The 18,253-nt window shown below is 40.4% G+C and overlaps 1 protein-coding gene and 1 long non-coding RNA gene across 2 annotated transcripts in view; one reads left to right on the forward strand and one right to left on the reverse strand.

Moving 5' to 3' along the window:
* The window catches only part of ints4 (integrator complex subunit 4), a 38,619-nt gene extending 22,080 nt beyond the window's left edge, over positions 1 to 16,539 (reverse strand). Inside the window, exons 1-9 of the mRNA XM_049576855.1 lie at positions 16,380 to 16,539; positions 14,996 to 15,190; positions 14,650 to 14,767; positions 13,062 to 13,153; positions 12,836 to 12,950; positions 11,367 to 11,452; positions 11,144 to 11,194; positions 10,974 to 11,062; positions 5,824 to 5,944 (exon numbers count right to left, since the gene is read on the reverse strand). Of these exons, the coding sequence (XP_049432812.1) occupies positions 5,824 to 5,944; positions 10,974 to 11,062; positions 11,144 to 11,194; positions 11,367 to 11,452; positions 12,836 to 12,950; positions 13,062 to 13,153; positions 14,650 to 14,767; positions 14,996 to 15,190; positions 16,380 to 16,433 (921 nt within the window). The 5' untranslated portion in view covers positions 16,434 to 16,539. The remainder of the gene's footprint in view (positions 1 to 5,823; positions 5,945 to 10,973; positions 11,063 to 11,143; positions 11,195 to 11,366; positions 11,453 to 12,835; positions 12,951 to 13,061; positions 13,154 to 14,649; positions 14,768 to 14,995; positions 15,191 to 16,379) is intronic.
* Positions 513 to 5,965, forward strand: LOC125889127 (uncharacterized). Its single transcript, XR_007449412.1, has 3 exons — positions 513 to 750; positions 1,346 to 1,460; positions 5,827 to 5,965. It is a non-coding gene; the product is annotated as an uncharacterized LOC125889127 (long non-coding RNA).
* Positions 16,540 to 18,253: the final 1,714 nt, after the last annotated feature.

The following is an 18,253-nucleotide window of genomic DNA, read 5'->3' on the forward strand; positions in this document are numbered from 1 at the left end:
AGTATAATTTTTAGCGTGCACTTTATTGAGAGTATTTTCACCCCTTTACATTTCCGTCAGACAGCCCGTTTTGACAGGAAAGAACTAACAGCTTCAGTTCCCCCTCTATTCTCAGTTTATTAGTTTGTGCTATTGTGTGACTTTGGTGAATCAAAACGAACTACTTTAAACAACAAAGTCACACAATGACACAAATAAACTGTTTGAGGCAGAGGTAGAACACTGTTTTTCTCAATGGAGTCTTTTTTGGAAGGTTTTTTTTTTGGAAAACACTATCTGACATTGAGGTGAAGCAGTAAAAGTACTCGCAATATAGTGTACACTTAAACAGATAGAGATTTTTTTTGGATGGACTTTTTTAGGTGGCTAAAATATGTATACGTGAAATGTTGTCGATCTATTGTGTAGTGTGTCTGTCTTGAAGCAATGCAATGAATTTCACTATGTGGCAGCAATGAGACATTTCACCAGCAGGGGGCGACATTCAACTAATTTTAGGAGAGTTGGGAGTTCGGTGTGGGACCATTTCAACTTAAAAAATGATGAAGTCCAGTGTGAATATTGCGATGTCGTGTGCATCCCTGCAACTTCGGTCCCGTCAGAGCGGGTGTTTTCAGCTGCTGGACTGACTCACCAGGCTGCGCTCGCGTCTCACCCCTGAGCATGTTAACATGCTAATATTCCTCAACAACAATCACTAGGAGTTACATTACTTTGTTCGGAGTGGACAGTCACCACCGCAGCCTTTATGTGAGTCACTTGTTATTGTTTTATGAGGCTCTAGTTAAATAGGCATATTTGACTGTGAATTACGTTTGAACTCATTTGAACTTTGAAGTTACATTTTGGCAAAAATTGTCAGCCACAAGTAATTTTTTAAAGTAAAGTAAAGTTGTAAAGTTTGTGTGAGGTTTGGCTCGGTGCCAGATGCTCGGCAGCCGGAGAGCGCAGCATATCTTAATTGTTTAACAGTTATATATTTAAACTTTAACTCCTTGTCTAAAAGGATTGTTTGCCTTGTCTACGAGGATTGTTGGACTATATGTAGTTCTTGGAATAAATATTTTATTGAGGAAAGACACGCTGTCTTTAGTATTTTATGTCATGGACATTTAATCGATAATTGATCATTAATTTTTCCGATTATCGATAAGGGACATTTCTTCAAATGCCCATCCCTAGCTTCTATGTTGAATTCCAGCCTGCTTCTCCAAACTGGGGGCGTGCCGACTGACAGACTGACTACTGTATGTAAAACACTGTCTATGGATATGGACCCCATACAACCCCACTTAAAAAAACTAAAATTATCCCCTTAAAGTATTGTTGTTTTTTTGTCATTCAGATATATGTGTCCATCATGCATTCACCTTGCGGGGCTGTGATGGAAAGAGCCACAATGCTCATGCATGGCAACTGGTGTGTGAGAAGAAATGTGGTGTAACCGCTAAAGAACAGTGGTGAGTTGAAAAGTTTAAAGATATGAAGAAAGAAGGCTCTTAATCAGGTGAAAGGTTTGCTTTAATATTAGCTGTGTATTTAACTGCAGATCTAGCCTTTACATTAATTCAGCAGCATTCAAGTCAGACTTGTGCAATACTGGAAGTATTAGAGAAAGAGACAAAGGTCGCTCTGAGCAGTCGTTCAATAAGAATAGAAGAAATCAGCAGTCAATGGTAAAAGAAATGGGAAACTTAGCATTAAAATGTGTGCAGATTCAAATGCGAACAGGTTCCTGTTTCAGGGTCAAGTGCACATTAATGCCTGTAACAAGCTACAGTTAACAGTTAACAGGAACTTGTTGCTCTAGCAAAGCTATTCTAGAAATGATCAGTATTCTCCCTTGTCATGCAACACTGCTAACATAGACTAAGTATAAGTTTGAATCATTTAATTCTTCTTTTGAAACTATTTTAAATGTTAATAACACAATTGGTGCCTGAATGATACTGTTTCATGGGTCTCATTCTTGAAACGTGCAGAGCAAACTGTTTGTAGAAGGAAATTTATGTGTATTTCGGCATTCACTATTATGTTAGTAGCTCCGATCTTTTCAAAAGGTACAAACAAAATCTACACTTGCTTCTGACTGCTTGTAGTGCTTGTGTAAATAAGATATTACATGGAAATATTACCTGTTATTATTAGAAATTACATTTTTAATTTGTTAAGTGTTTGTGTGTATGTATGATTATGCTGCTGCCTGTCTTGGCCAGGACACTCTTGTAAGAGATTTTTAATCTTAATGAGTCTTTTCCTGGTTAAATAAAGGTTAAATAAAATAAATTTACAATATGCTGATGCCTTTGAAACACCCAAGTTAAACATGACAAAAGATTAGAAATATAACAAATTTAGCTAAATTAGTTGGTATTTAGCAGATTTAAGCTTCAGATTAGGTTTAAAAATGTGAATGAGTTATTTAAATCAACTTAATACAAAACTGGAAAACGCTGTTCTCTCGATTAATGAAATAAAGCAGTGCGCTCCTCCTCTGCCCTCTTTACACGCCACAGCCCAAAACTGCATGTCATTTTTGTTCAATTTAATTATCAGAGATGCGAAGTGGGAGATGTAAACATAATTTCAAATTGAGATGGACTGGTGGGCATAGGAAAGCTATTAGGCGTCTGGCTCTGCTCCCACCGGGCAGTTGGTGAGCTTGAATCTGCCAGAGAGTTGGCAGAAGGGAGATGGCGTAGTTTTACGCTAGACTACCTTTCTTGTTGCTAAACTGAACGGTTGCCTATTGCCTACATTAGACTGCCTATATTACAGGGTATCTGCAGGTTTCAGTAAGTTAAATTTAAGACTTTTTAAGACCTTTTTAATGCCACCTTGAATGGAATTTAAGACCGGAAAAAATATAAATATAAGCAATGGTTGGGGGATCCCGCTGTACTATAACCAGTGCTTAATTTGTAAAATTAGAAGTAAGGGAACACTTTGGGCCTCTGAGAGCACACTTTTTTAAGCGGCACCAGAGCTGCTTCACTGCACAACTCCGAATGGAATGGTTGTGACATCTAGTGTTGTCATGGTACCAAAATTGGGTCCCAAGGTACGATACTGGTGAAAGTATCATGGTTCTGATTAGCATCACGATACCACAGCAAAAATGAGGCAGATGTGCCTTTTGTCATTTATAAAAAGATAAATCACTTTTCTATAATACATCAATGATATTTCAATGGAATAAATTACTTATTGACTTATTCATACTTCAAAAACAGCATCAATAAGTGATTAACATAGGGGGGATTGAAATAAAATAAATAAAATAAAAATCAACCAGCCACCCTCCTCCCCTGACAAGTAAAGAACAGTCCCTTCATAAGTAAAGAACAGTCCCTAAAGTGCGGTGAGGTTTGTGGACCGTTACCTGCCACAAAGAGAGAAATGTGAACGGCTCGTTTTTCCTCTGACACGCCACATACCTGTGTGCCGGAAAGGAAAGAGGAAATTAGGCTGCTGGACCTGCAGTCCGACGTCTCTGTCGCCGGTAAGCCGTTATTTTGTGTCGCAGAGCCGCCGTAGGCTATTTGACCGCCGTATTCCTGTCTGTGATCCCGTTCAACCCACAACCGGCAGGATTGGCCTTTCGTTTCTGCTGCTGGTTGAAATCTGTACTCGCACAGCATGTTGAATGATTTATTTTGCTGGCACAAAACTATTTTTAGTCGCAAATGTGAGTAAAATGCTCGCACGTAGAGCTCTGTGGAAAATAAATCACTGCCGACAAGTAAAAAGAAATAAATAAAAACTTTCACTGCTCAGAGATACTCACATGTCTGAAAAACAAACCACTACAGCAGCATATTGAGTGCCAGGTGGCCAGCGCGCGCCGTTAAGCCCTTTTCACACAGAGCGCACAAAGCGCAGACCTCCACCGACGAACCCATTCATTGTGTATGTGCTACCACCAGCGCGCGCCGTTATTGGACGGCACATAGACACTCACAGAAAAGTGCCGCAAGAAAAAAAAGAAAAGACAGAAAGTCAGATTAAATATTCTTGCCGCAACAATTTTAAGACCTTTGAGTAATGAATTTAAGACCAATTTAAGACATTTCTAATGAATTTAAGATATTTTTAGGCCTTCATTTTAGATACATGAATTTAAGACTTTTTAAGACTTTTCAAGGATCCGCAGATACCCTGTATTAAAATGTTTTAATAGTAGTTTGGTTTTGCAACAGTGACAAACAATGGGGAGGCTTAGGGCAAACACTCTTGTTACTTGGCTGTCCATGACAGCAGATGAGGGAGACATGATGCTACTCTACATGGCCCTTGATTTCTGTGCGGTTACCACACACAAAGCTGAAGAGGGAGGGGCTGGGGCTCAACCGGACTTTGCCTCCCCGGTCTGCCTCTGGGGTTTTTTCGGACCTAATTGTATTGCAGAGTTTTGCACAGCGGCAACCGGCTCTTTGCTCTCAAACCACAAAAAGTGTGATGGCACAACAGTCTCCTTCAGTACATTATTCTATGCTTTCTTTTGATTTTCACATTGGCTAGTCATCCTGTTTAAATTGTCTTCTGATTAAATCGGAACCGTTGAAACAAGTTGTAGGAAGCCTCTGCAAGTAATTGGTTGCTGGCAGACACTCTGTGCTGCAACAAAATGGTTAATCAGCAGTGTTGTGCACTGTAGAGCTGATGTGCTGCTGGTTCTGCCGGCCTGAATAGAATATAATGTCTATATCCTTACTGTTGTGTACAGCCTTTATAGACTGAGCTGAGTAGTGATGCGCGGGTTGGCCCGTAACCCGCGGGACCTGCAAACGGACCTGACAAAACGGGGGAAAAAACGTTGACAAAAACGGTTCCATAATTCATATTAAATTCAAAAGATAACGAAAAAACAGCTACAAGTTAGAGGGAATAGTGATAAAGTGGTAAAATTTGGGGCGCCGGTGGCTTAGTGGGGGAGCAGGCGCCCCATGTACAAGGCTATTGCCACAGCGGCCCGGGTTCAACTTCAGCCTGTGGCCCTTTGCTGCATGTCACTCCCTCTCTCTCTCTCCCCCTTTCACACTTATCTGTCCTATACATTAAAGGCTTAAAAATACCCCCCCAAAAAAAAGAAAAAAAAAAAAGTGGTAAAACTTGGCATTGATCCACAGCCTCAGATGGATGCGCTCAAGCGTGCCGTGCTCACAAGCTCCATTGGTAGGCGATACTATATTTTCACATTTTTAACAATGCAATTTAAAAGTTTTGATTTTTATTGATAACCTACATTTACCAACAATGAAAAGACTACATTTAGCACCAAAAAAAAAAAGTTAAAAAAAAAAAAAATCTAAATAAATGAATTAAAAAAATGAATATCAAATACCAAATTTTCATAACAAATACCTACCCATAGCAACAAATATTCAAATATCCGAATATTTGGGTACAGCCCTAGTAATTATCACCACCACCTATTATCATATGGTGACTCGCAGGAGCACACTGTCAGTTTATGATTGACATTCATAAACATACACACGTGCCAACAATCAAATCCGAGTTTTCTGCAATGTTCTTGAATCTGGCGTAGGTACCAAGGCTTTTCATGTGCAAATCCACTCACAGATTTACTAACATTTCATGAATGAGACTCTATATCTCGGTTAAACAGGTATTATTGAAAAGAAGAAAAACATCAATAAAACAGCTGATTCCACACTTTGCAACTGTTATACAGAAATGAGTGAACCTAACATTCTTTATTTATCATCCAGCACCTGTCTATAAGGCCTTGACTAAATAAACATTTATAGAGATGAAGATAGCTGTGTGAATACTGTGTGTGTTGGTCTGTTCCCTCACCAGTGTTTTGGCGGCCTGTACCCGGACCATCCAGGAACCATCACTGACCATGTGACTGATCTTCCCAAATGCATCATCAACAAGCCGGATCTCCTCATTGGATGATGGGATAGGCACAATGCTGATTGGACAGACAGAACAATGTACATGTCAGGCAAGGCCACTACAAACCAGCACAGCCAATGAGTCAGTCAGTAAAAAGTTAAAATGTTACTTAGGACATATGTGCATACAGGTTTGGCCCTGGATTAGAGTGAGGGGGCTGCTCAGTGGTGACCACAGTGAGTTTGCATGGTGGCGGGTGTGTTTTGCTTGTGTTTATCGTCAGTATTGTGGTCCTGATTTATGTTTTTAAACGGCTGGATCTTGGCAGCCAACCCTGCTAAACCATGGCCTTGTCTGCATGGGTGATCGGACTTGTTTTGTTGGCTCTGAGTATACTTTTTACCTGTGGACTCAATCACGGAAACGCTGCGGGCGTTATCCAGCGCATCCAGTATACAATGTAACCCCAAACCGTTGGATTTTAGCACAAACTTTATGTCGAGCCACCAGACTCACCCCCACCAGGCCAAACCAAACACGGAAGGAAAGGGGGATTGAGACAGAGAGTGAATGAAAACAAGACTGCCCCTGCCCACCTGCTTGCTAATAAATGCTCAGTCTTTAAGGAGGAAGGCAGACGAGCTGGCCGCAAATGTCAGATACCTGCATGAATATCGGGGTGCCTGCATGCCGGTGATCACGGAGACGTGGCTGGACAGAAATATCTTGTCTAGCGAGGTGGAGCCGGATGGCTTCACTGCATTCTGAACGGATCGCGACCCAAACATCACAGGCAAGTTCCGAGGAGGCAGAGTAAGTCTTCTCATTCGAGACGACTGGTGCCGGAGCGGTCACTGTGCGGGAGAGTCACTGTACACCTTACTTTGCATATCACTCCGTCCCTTCTCTCTCCCATGAGAATTTCCACAGCTGTTTTTTACTGTGGTCTACACAGTATTACTATCTTACTATCTTAACTTTACTACACCTAGTCTACACACACTTAGAGTTACCCAAAACACATGTTAAAATTTTATTCTTTGATTTTTCGTCTGCCTTCAATACAATTAATTCTTCTTCTTCTTGCTTGGAGGCTGCAAAACGATTTTACCTTAGATGGAGGCCTGATACTTTGGCTCCTTAACTTTCTCAGTCAGAGAGTCCACCAGGTGAAGGTGGGTTCCCTACTGTCTGATAAAATCTCCACCAATATCGGCTCTCCCCAGGGGTGTGTTTCGTCCCCCCTGCTCTATATGCTCTATATATTATACACTAACAGTTGCTCTAGCTCTCTAATGACACTGCATTGGTCAGCCTCCTCCAGGGTGATGAGCAGGAACATGGCCCAGTTCTGGATGAATTTCTAAATTGGTGTGCAAAGACCAACCTGTTGATTAACACGCCAAAGACAAAGGAAATGTCTATTGATTTTAGAAGAGTCAAAGTAGTGCCCTGCTTGACAACGACTATCAGTGGGCAGGCCATTCAGTCTGTCACTGAACATAAGAATCTGGATGTGGTTTTTGATAACAGATTTAAGTGGGACCAATGCACAGAGTATATTCAGAAGAAAGGGCAACAAAGACTTTATTTCCTGAGAAAGTTGGTTTCTTTTGATGTTGAGAGTAAAATGCTTAGGATGTTTTATAGTGCTTTTGTTGAGAGCGTGCTAACCTTTTGTTTAATCTGCTGGTTTGGCTGTGCAACAATTGCACAGAGGAGTGCACTCAGGAAAATAGTTAATACTGCCAGCAAGCTGCTTGGTATCAACTTAAATGGCCTAGAACACATCTACAAAGAAAGATTACTTAGTAAAGCAGACAGCATTTTAACTGATCCCAGACACCCATTCTTCTCAGCCTTTGAACTACTGCCATCAAGAGGCAGGTTTCGTTACCCAACCATCTCAAAAAACAGGACAAAACAATCTTTCATCCCACAAGCGATCGGCTTAATCAATAAACATTCAAAAGGGAAAGTTACATTTTAAATCCTCTAGGCTCTTGTTCAGCGGGTCTGAACTGAGAAAGCTTCTTAGCCTCTGAGATAAATGTCTTTATTTTTGAATGATCTTTTGTATTTATTATTGTATTCTTATGGCCACTGTGCATACCGGCCACTGTGCACATGGGTGCCTTGGCCTGGTCCTATCAGGAGAAGTGCGCAATGTACATTATGTGTTTGAGTGGAAATGCCATGCCTTGGAGCTATGTGTGCTCACCGACACATAATTTCCCCAAGGGGACAATAAATGTATATCTATCTGAACCATACGTAAAATTTGTTTACCTCAAAGCCAAAGATCTTTAGTTGCACAGCTGAGACCTGGCATTTTTCCTCTAGCAATTGAGATTGGGTGATTCAACAATATTCAGGAGGAAAACAGAATTATGTGAGTTGCGTGAGTTTGGTTAAGTATAAAGTTTATTTTATATCATACCCTAACCCTAACCCTAACCCATGTTCCATGAAATGGCTCGCCTAAACCCTTTAAGGTGCTCAGATGACCAAAAGCTAGAATTGATGTTAAAGTTTGCCAATTCTCTTGTTAAAGCCTGAAAAAAAGGCAAGAAAGTTTGTTAAATTAGAATTTATTTTGATTTCTTTTTTCAGTTTTACATGAAAAATGCCTCTGTGAGTGATGCATGAAGTTGGTCTTCCAAAATGATCATCAGATTATGTATAATGCTTTTGCTGCTTTGTTTCATTTTCTTTCCTTTTAATGCTATCATATTTATCTTTGCTCTACCCTGACCCTGGCTTGTTCCAAATTTATGGTGTCTTGCAAGCCCATGCGGGCTGGGCATAACTGCTTACATAACACAGTAATAAAAATTCATTAATTCATTTGTAAAGTAACACCTTTTTTGGTGACCTTCAGCATTCAAATAACAGGCTAACCAAATCAAAGTATAAGCAATCAACAACCTATTATTAAGACAATTGTGATTTGTGATATTGGGCTTTATACATAAAATTGATTGATTGATTGATTGATTGATTGACAACAAACTGTAGTATCATGGGAAAACAGGATGTAATGTTATACAATGAATCTCACACAATTATTTTCTCTTTCAATACACATTTCTGGGTTTTTACTCTTAAAGTCAGTGTCCCGCTGAAGAACACTTCAACAAAGAAGATTCTTACAGGTATAAGTGGTCCTTAAAGATAAGCAAATTACTATTTGCTATGTAAAGATATAGTGGAGTAATGGCATCCAGAGCAGAATCTGAGGTCACGCTCTCTCTGTGGTCAGTTGTGGTAAGCTGGTCTCCCGTACATGCACGTTTGTGCATGTTTACCCTCTTTAAACAGTTATCTGCAAATGTATGCAGAATCTGTAAACAACGGTACAAGAACTTCTTATCAGAGGTGCTATTGTTTCTGTTCGTAATCTGAGTAGTTTTGACCAATCATGTTTGAGCTGGCGCTGGTTGACTGCCGGTAAACAATCCATGCAGAGAACAAAAGAAACAGAACACACTGGCCGAACTGCAATCTCGAAAACCCACTGGCTATTGTCTTAGGACTGTAAAAAACCCTTTGTGTGCCCTTGGCTGAGGGATGCACCTGTCAGTGCACAAATGGACACGCACATTTGCCGACATGAGCTTCAAGCAGTGAGAGCTCCACAGTTAAGTTCAGCACAAACAATGTGCAATGACTTTTTCCTTCTCACTTTTGATGTGTGTATGTGAATGATTAAGGTAAGAATCTGCTCATGTTTCTCTGACTGTAGAGCAAGTTTAATTTTAGTTAACATGCCTCACTTTACGGTAATGCAACTGTGAATGGAGAGCTGTTTATTAGACTTGTTTAAAGGAGTGAGTGTGAATGTATATTTTGTAAGAATTGAGTTTAAAGATTTTTTTCCCTTTGTTTATTTTCAGAACCATACACAGTCATGGTTGAAAACTTCATAAATTTTGAAATTAAAGTATCCCTCAGACCTGATTCTCTGGCCTGAATCATTCACTCCATGGTTCTTCTACCCAAACCAGTGTATCCTTGAGGTCCCAATCCTCACAGGACCATTTAGCTTTTTTCTCTTCTTCGGTTTTTTTTTTTTTTTTTTTGAACTTTTTTTTTGCTTTCATATACAGTATCATTTTAATGAGAAATTAGCCAAATTGTTTTCTGGACCTGTCTCAAGTTGCTACTCCACGCGAACTGAAGAGGAAGTCTGGGCCCAGATATCCGCAGGCTACACCAGGTCTCCTCCTTATTACGGCAACCCCAGAGGCTTCATCATCATCGGGCATTAGCAGATTGGGTTCTGAGATTGGTGCGTGTTTGTATCCCACTGGCTAGCTAATCGCTGCTGCTTTAAACTGTGCTCATAAGATGTGTGGCGTAGCGCCCACTCTCCAAATACCCCCAGGTTAACACTGTTAGCTCTGTCAGTACTGTTGCTGTTGTTTAGCACTGTCTATGGATTAAGCTACTAGCTTCCAGCTCAGCCACCTTGATGATGAGAACCACAGGCAGACAGTGATTATACTCTGAATTTCAAAAAGAGCCTCTTCATAAAACTGGGCTGTCTATGCAGTAGAAAAATGCAAATACTTTTGAAATTTGTGCTACCAGAGAAAACAAAGAAAAAGGGCTGTGGCATTGGACCAATAAACACTGGTGGATGATGTAATATGAGCTTGTCCGTTTTGACAAGGGAAGCAATATGGATTCCAGCTGGTAACAAACAATCTGTAAATACAGTTCAACAGTAAGCTAAAATATGTTTCTGAGAGAGACAGACAGGGGCAGCTCTCTCTCTTGATCTGCTTCTATACTCTTTGTGTCCATGGTGGCAGGCATACGAAAACGCGTAAGTACAATCTGAAGTTTGAGCAACAACCCTAGAGCCAGTGAAAATTTCAGGTGGAAGATAAGCAGGGAGATCTGGGCACTGGTTAGATGGATGGAAGTTTTAACACTACATTTACAAATACTACCAACATTGTTATAATACAAAGCTGGTTAAAAATCAGCAAAGTATCCCTTTAACGCTGAAAAGCTTGTCATGTTGTTGGTCCAGATGGTGGCGCAAACTCTACAGCTGTACTGAAAGTAAGTCACTCTGAATATCAATGTCTTCTCACCTTTCTGGGTACAGCTGGCTGAGCACCCAAACCATCTGCACCGCTGCAGAGCGGACCTGCTCATAATCATCCGACAGCAACCTGCAGGCCTGAAAACAAACAAAACGTGTTTACTGTTTATAACTCCTAATCTCTGTCCACTGTGAGTAAGGTCCGGTTACTCCGTTTACCTGGTCATAAATGATCTCATGAATCTTCATTCCTCTCTCATGCAGCTGCAGCTGGAGAACAGGGACACAGAATGAGATGTAATATGAAGAGAGTAGTCAGTGTAAGAAAGAGTGGACTGAGTTTTCTAACTGCTGATAGTAATTGCATTGTGTGTGGTATTTAACTACATTAGAGTGGTGCTGGTTGAGTTTTTGGGGAGCAGAGGTGTTGGCTGTTGCATACCATGGCCTTGAGGGCTGCAGTACGGACTCTGGGATCCTGGTCTCCAAAATAGTCACTGATGATACTCTGGACATCCCGAACTCCTCCTGGAGCAAAAGAAACATGTAAAAAGACACATCGCAACATCACACGCCAACTCAAAGTAAAACAGTGACCCACACATGCAAGTTTTCAAGATGTGACTTCAAAGATGTGACTGTGAGGAGTAGTGACCACAGGCCTGTATTACAAAGCCTGTTCAACATACCTAGGATTTATTTTGATTATCTGGCTTCACCAGTGTTGGGAGGTAGCAGCTGTCCCAGAGTGTTACTTTTAAAACATATTCCCCTACAGATTACTGAATGCATGCCCTGAAATGTAATGTGGGTGGCTGTGGCTTAGAGGTAGAGCGCCTTGTCCGCTAATTAGAAGATTGGTGGTTCCATCTCCAGTTCTACAGTCCACATGTCAAATTATCCATGGGCAAAATACTGAACCCAAAATAGCTCCCGATGGCTGTTCCATCGGTGTGTGAGAGCATGTGAATTGTTAATGAGTAGCAGGTGGCACAATGAATGGTAGCCTCAGCCACCAGTATGTGAATGGGTGAATGTGATATGTAGTGTGAAAGTGCTTTGAGTGGTCAGAAGACTAGAAAGCACTATACAAGTGCAGTCCATTTACCATTTAATTTGTAACATATCAAACTAAGTAACATATTCTAAATATTTTGAATTTACTTCAAAGTCATCTTGCTGAGCTCATTTGTCTGGGTCTTATATTCCCATGCCAAAAACACACAACAGTGTCCTGGCTGTGGCAGGTGCACTGGACACACTTTTTTTCAATCTGTTAATGGGAAATGTGTGTCTCATATGAAACAGCTAACAGAATGTGAGTGTCATTCTCTGTCCACACTTAATACGTTAAATATGCACTTCCGTTACATTATGTAAACAAACCATGTAGGCTACCTATCAGCTGTGTGCTTGACTGGAGATGTAACTACTTAAAAGATGTGGGAGTACTTACTGTCTTGATATGTACTTTTAAAAGAGAAAAATACATTTTATATTGTGATATTTAGTGGAAATGACAGACAATATAGCCAACAGCAAGTAGCTTGTTATTAGCAGTTCCTCATCCATTGCGGTGCTTTCAAAGCGAGCGACAGGAATAAACAGAAACAGAGCTTGTGATTTATCACAGGCTAGGATGTTGACAAGTTGTGATCAGACACTCAGAAGTTAACCTGCCCCGCAGCAAATTAGCTGTTTAGCATAAGTTATCATAGTGATTTATCTCAGTACAAAGACAACCAGCTGCGTACTACTGCAAACAAAGGGTTATCTCTAAAGGTACCTCGCAAACCTGCAATACTGCTGCAACACTGTTTACAAACAGTAGCCAACAATTCCTGCACATTATACCTTTAAAGTTAGGAAAGTTAGAGTCACAGTTCAGCCATCTGAAGTGATGACACAAACCTAATAATGTTCCCAGTCCCTCGTTGTCTTTGGTGAGAGGAGCATCTACCATGCCAAGACATCCAAGGAGCTTCAGGCATTTGTTTCTCACCCCAAAGTATGTATCAGAGAGGTGCTGAGAGGAAGAAAGAAAAATTAAAGAGGAGTCATTTTGCTTTGTGCAGAAAACCTTGTGAGTTTGTTACAGCAACTACTGTGTACAAACTGTGTGTGTGTGTCTAGTCACCTTGAGCCTCTGTCTGACTGCAGGACTCTCAGGTAGCTGTGTACCAACGACCAGCAGAGTGTCCAGCAGCTGGGCAAGAACCTGATGAGACTCTACTGACACAGAGGGAAACAGAACAGAGCAAACAGACACTTTTATGACATTCACATTGCACTGTTCCTCCAGGAAGGTCACTGAAAGCTTAAAATGGTTTGAATAACTATATTTTGAAATACATACAAAAAAGTCACGTTATCTAAACATGAAGACAGACACCAGTATCTGTCATTCATCCTGCTCTCTGTCCCTCCTCTACTGAGGACACTCGCTGTCCGCAGGTCGGCTGCCTCAGGTACATGTTCAGATAAAGTGTTAGCCTACATACAGACAGCTTTCATTTAGTTTGTCTTTAACACTTTGCTGTTAGCACCACGAGCGAGATGTGCTTGTGTCAACCGCGATCATAAATCCTAATAGTGGCGAATGAGAGACTGTGGACAGAGCAGATTGAAATATGGCTTATCAAACCCCCCACTGGTGATGTACTCATCGTCTCATTTGATGTTGCCCAATAAGAATCCAGACTGTTATCGTATTATTTTTTTCCTCAATAGCCGCATGCATCAAAGCCGTGTTGACAGGAAAGAGGTTGAGAAGAAAACCGCAAAATCACGTGGGGCAGTGCGGGCGGGGCATCAAGGCCACTGTGGCCTTAGGGCAGATATTTTTTTCAAGGGCACAGGGCCAAATTGGGAGGGCATGAGAGCCATGGCCCTCGTGAAATTCCTGCCTGGTAGAGTCCCTAATTAAACTTGACTTCTCAAATGAAGAGCCAATCTCCAGAGCTGTGACTCCCCATGCAGTATCTTTTTGGCCATTGTCTTTACAATGACACTGTACGTAGATTGTGGGTCGTTTAGCTTGGGATATTTCTTGACCTCAACAACGAATCTCTCTGCATCCACTCTTTGTCACACATTAGCTGTCCAGCTGCCATAGGAGCAGGCAGAGAGTGAGTGGAGAAAAAATGCATTTAATTCCGGGGGGCAGCAAGGCTGGAAATAGGACAGTAGGGTTAAGTGCCACAGGTTTGTGCATCCAGGAGCGCCCAAGCACGTCTAGCCACCACCAATGTAGGGTTGTAAACTGAAAATAATTGGGGCGTATTTTTGACGCGTAGTGTTCACTGCCAATGTGTTTTGGCCTTCAGCCTCAGGTTTTCCTCGTATGCATGTGAAGGGCAGAGAGGTGTGCTCTTTCTGCCTTTGGCTTTCCATGTAGGCACGTGAAAGGGTAGAAAAGTTTGCTCTCCCTGCCTTCGGCTTTCCACGTAGGCTCATGGAAGGGCAGAGAGGTCCCAGAACAGACTCATACCACCAAATATCAAACTGCAAATCGATATAGTAGAAAATAAATAAAGTAATAAAATAAAAATAAAAAATATGTTTTTCTTTGACTAAGATGGTCCTGACTGCAATAACATAATGTGCATTTATGGCTTGTCAAGCAAAAAAGTAACCAAAATACAGAATGACAGATAATCTAATATGCATGTGTGTAAATATGTGAGAAATATCCCTGGGTGAGACTGTCTGTAAATGTGCCTTACTCTCATTGTTGAGTGTATTAATGGCGTCATCCACAATGCAGTCTGGGCTGAAGCCCTGCGTTTTGGACAGCAGACCCAGCAGAGAGGCGATTTTCAGCCGCACAGAGTTATCTGTCTCCTGGGAAAGGACATCATCAGAAGCAGCATCAGATGTGTGTGTCTGTGCTACTTAATTGAACTTAATGAACATTTTTACTTTGAGACATTTTAAACTGTGCTTACAGCTACAGGTTATGTATAAACACAGCAGATCTATTTTGTTACAACTTTACAGAGAATATCTTCATATTTATAAAGCTCTCAACAAAGTAATGGATTATTCACACATGTTCTTGTAGTTTTTTACCTTGTAGTAGTGATCCAACAGGATCCTGACCACACCCTCCACACTCTCTGCCTCTACAGGCTTGCGTGCAAACTGCAGCAAGTACTGCAGGGCATCAGTGGAGTTGGTAGCCTTACAGAGGTCAACGTGAAGAGCCGCAGACTTACTGGGTTTGGATAGACGCAGCTTCTTGGCTGGAGCTTCTTCATGAGGAATCTGTCAGCATAAAAAGAAAATGATTTCTGCATGAAGCAGGCAGCATCCTCATTTCTCCTTCATAGTGTGTGATGTCCCCTTCTCTGTTCAGACAAAACCCTCTACCTGCCCTATTTCTTCAGCATTGCTCTGTTACATGGGAACATGTTATAAATTTGGGGATGTTTATCTATCAACAGTTCTTTGACTTAAGAGCTTTATAAACCAATACAACGATCTTAAAATTAATTCAGTGTTAAACTATGATGATTTTGGATTAATATTTAATTGCTACAGTATTACTACTACTACTACTACTACTATGCTGTAGCACTCATTACTGCATTAATGTGTATGTTGCATTTATACTGAAAAGTAACTAAAGCTGTTGAACAGATGTAGTGGAGTAAAAGTACCATATTTCCCTCCCAAACATAGTGGAGTAGAAGTAAAAGGTTGCATGAAAGGGAAATGCTCAAATAAAATACAAGTACCTTACACTGATACTTAAGTACAGTACTTGAGCATATGTACTGTGTTATATTCCACCACTGCTCTGAGTGTACATCAGATTGGTCTGCCAGATGAACGTTTAGCGTTATTCTTATCCAAGCCATTACTAATTTCCCATCCTGAACTTCTCTGCTGGTTGACATAAGTAAGGTTTGAATGCAGGACTTTTACTTATAGGAAAGTATTTTCACATTGCGGTATTAGTGCTTTGACTTAAGTAATGGCGCTGAATACTTCTTTCACCAAAGTCACAAGACAACACCCTGCCATTCACCTTTATAGGCTTACGAGTGTGAAACCACTAACTAGCATGAAGTAACATTACAAGCCACATAAACCGATTTAATTTAACTATTAAGTTACTACGTTATCTTCAACCTTAGCTCACGAACGTTAGAGTACAGACTAATGTAGTCACATGAACTACGGCCAGCTGCCAAACTTAGACTAATACCAGCTATCAAACATTAATGTGAGGTAACGTTATATATGTCATATTAATTTTGTACAGATATCACGGAGATGAGCAGCATTGCGTTGTGACTGTATGCGCCTGGCAGTTAGTGGGCTAACGTTAGTTAGCAATTTAGCATTAACGTTAGCTAAAATGCTAGCTGGCTCTCAGGCACAGTCTTGAACAGTCATCCCGGATAATGAGTCTACAGCGAGCAGCAACAAGAGGGTTTCATGTGCTCACCTGTACAACTTTGGAAAATTCCTCATAAACTCGTTTTTTCAGATGGGCTGCCATAGTCACATATAGATAGTTAGCCAAGCTTTCCTATTCAGTCGGTCTCTCATCCATCATGAAATCAACTCGCAACATACATTTACCCCGACACTTCTTCTTCTGTGGAAGGGCGGTTTAGGGCGGTTCGCATAGAATGTGTCGCATTACCGCCCCCCACTGGATTTTATCAGTTTCATAGTGCAAACCATTTACAGTGACCGCGTGTTATTGGACGTTTAAGAGTATTTCAACAATGTATCAGTTGAAATTCATCAGTTCAACTGTTTTGCTTTTTCTGCAGATGTTTATTTATAGAGAATATGTGACATTTCACTACATATTCTCATAGTAATTTAGTTGAACTTGAACTATTTACTTGAGCAATGCCGCATAGATTGAGCACATGGTTCAAATTCAACTGAATTATTTTAAGAATAGCCTATGTGGGAAGGTTCATGAAATGTCACTCTACTGATAATCTGTTAAACATCTACAGAAGGGAACAGTTAAATTGCTGAAAGAATAATTTGTAAATTTTCATTACACCTCTGAAAGCAGACTATCCAAATAAAGTGTTAACATGCCCTCATTGACTTCAAAAGATATCATAAGTGTTGTTTCATTTGTCTAAAAAAAAAAAAAAAAAAAAAAAAAAATCTGGTGTAAACTTGGTGATATTGAACCTCAGAGGGCTAAGGGAGCAAGTCCACAAGGATGGAGACTCCAGAGCTGTATGTCACCCACAATGCATTGCATTTATGCATTTGATGCAAGAAATTACATCCATGGTTGGATGTCAGTAATGTATGTGAAACTCTGGTTGCTTACCATTGAAGAATGAATAAATTGGAAAATAAAGAAAATTAAATAAAATAAATTCACTATCTGACATACTTTTCAGTTTCATTTTTTCCTAATATATCTAATTGGTCTGTACATGTGTATAGGTTCATTCGCCTGTTAGCAAATAGGTTCTAACGACAATCTCACTAATAGCTTGATATTATACTGAAAAATGCCATATAACTAATTCCAGTTAGGTTGTTGTATTGTGTGATTTCTTTATTTCCAACATTATTTATAGCGTAAACACATGGGAAATTTCTGTTTTTGCAATATATCATAAACCCTTAAATAATTATGATAATCATTATACAAATCACAAACAGAAATTTCTAAATCAGAAACTGATGCAGCTAATTACCAAGTGCCTACTGATGTATTGTAGTTATCTCAAGAGATGCCTTCGCCTTATTGAAATGTGTCTGCAGGTATTCCTGATGATTTGTAAAAAGCAGTATAAAGCTGATTCTACAACTGGTGGTCAGTCATGATTCATGACATATTTGGCTGAAAGTGAACAAGGGCAGGTGTGCTTCATTTCAATGCCCCACTCCCCCCCTGCCCACTTTCCCAATGCTCCCCAAGTTGCCTCCATGTGATGTGAGCTGTAATATAATACCAAGGGCTGAGGGTAAGTAAATGAGGGGAAGTGGAACTAATAATGAAACGCAGCAAGTTTTCACCAAAAGTGATCCCATTTACACCATTGTCTGCTCTATAACCCAGACCCATCTGTATAAGACATGCTAGTGTCTTATTCCTTTGCAATAATTTTTGGTGTAGCACTGGGTACATACCCCAGAAACACTGTATAATTCACCTCTACGGTATAACAGCTGCTTTAGTGCTAAACATGTTAAATAAGATGAACCAGTCTATTATAAACCCATGGTTTGCTGAGCAAGCAGCTTGAGTGAGTTTGTTTGAGTGTGTTTGTCATGTAGTTTCTTTTTCTTTGTAAGTTATCATCTTATGATGTTAGGCCTGTTGATATGATA

The sequence above is a fragment of the Epinephelus fuscoguttatus genome, linkage group LG5, assembly GCF_011397635.1.
Source record: "Epinephelus fuscoguttatus linkage group LG5, E.fuscoguttatus.final_Chr_v1".
In the NCBI taxonomy this organism is placed as follows: domain Eukaryota; kingdom Metazoa; phylum Chordata; class Actinopteri; order Perciformes; family Serranidae; genus Epinephelus; species Epinephelus fuscoguttatus.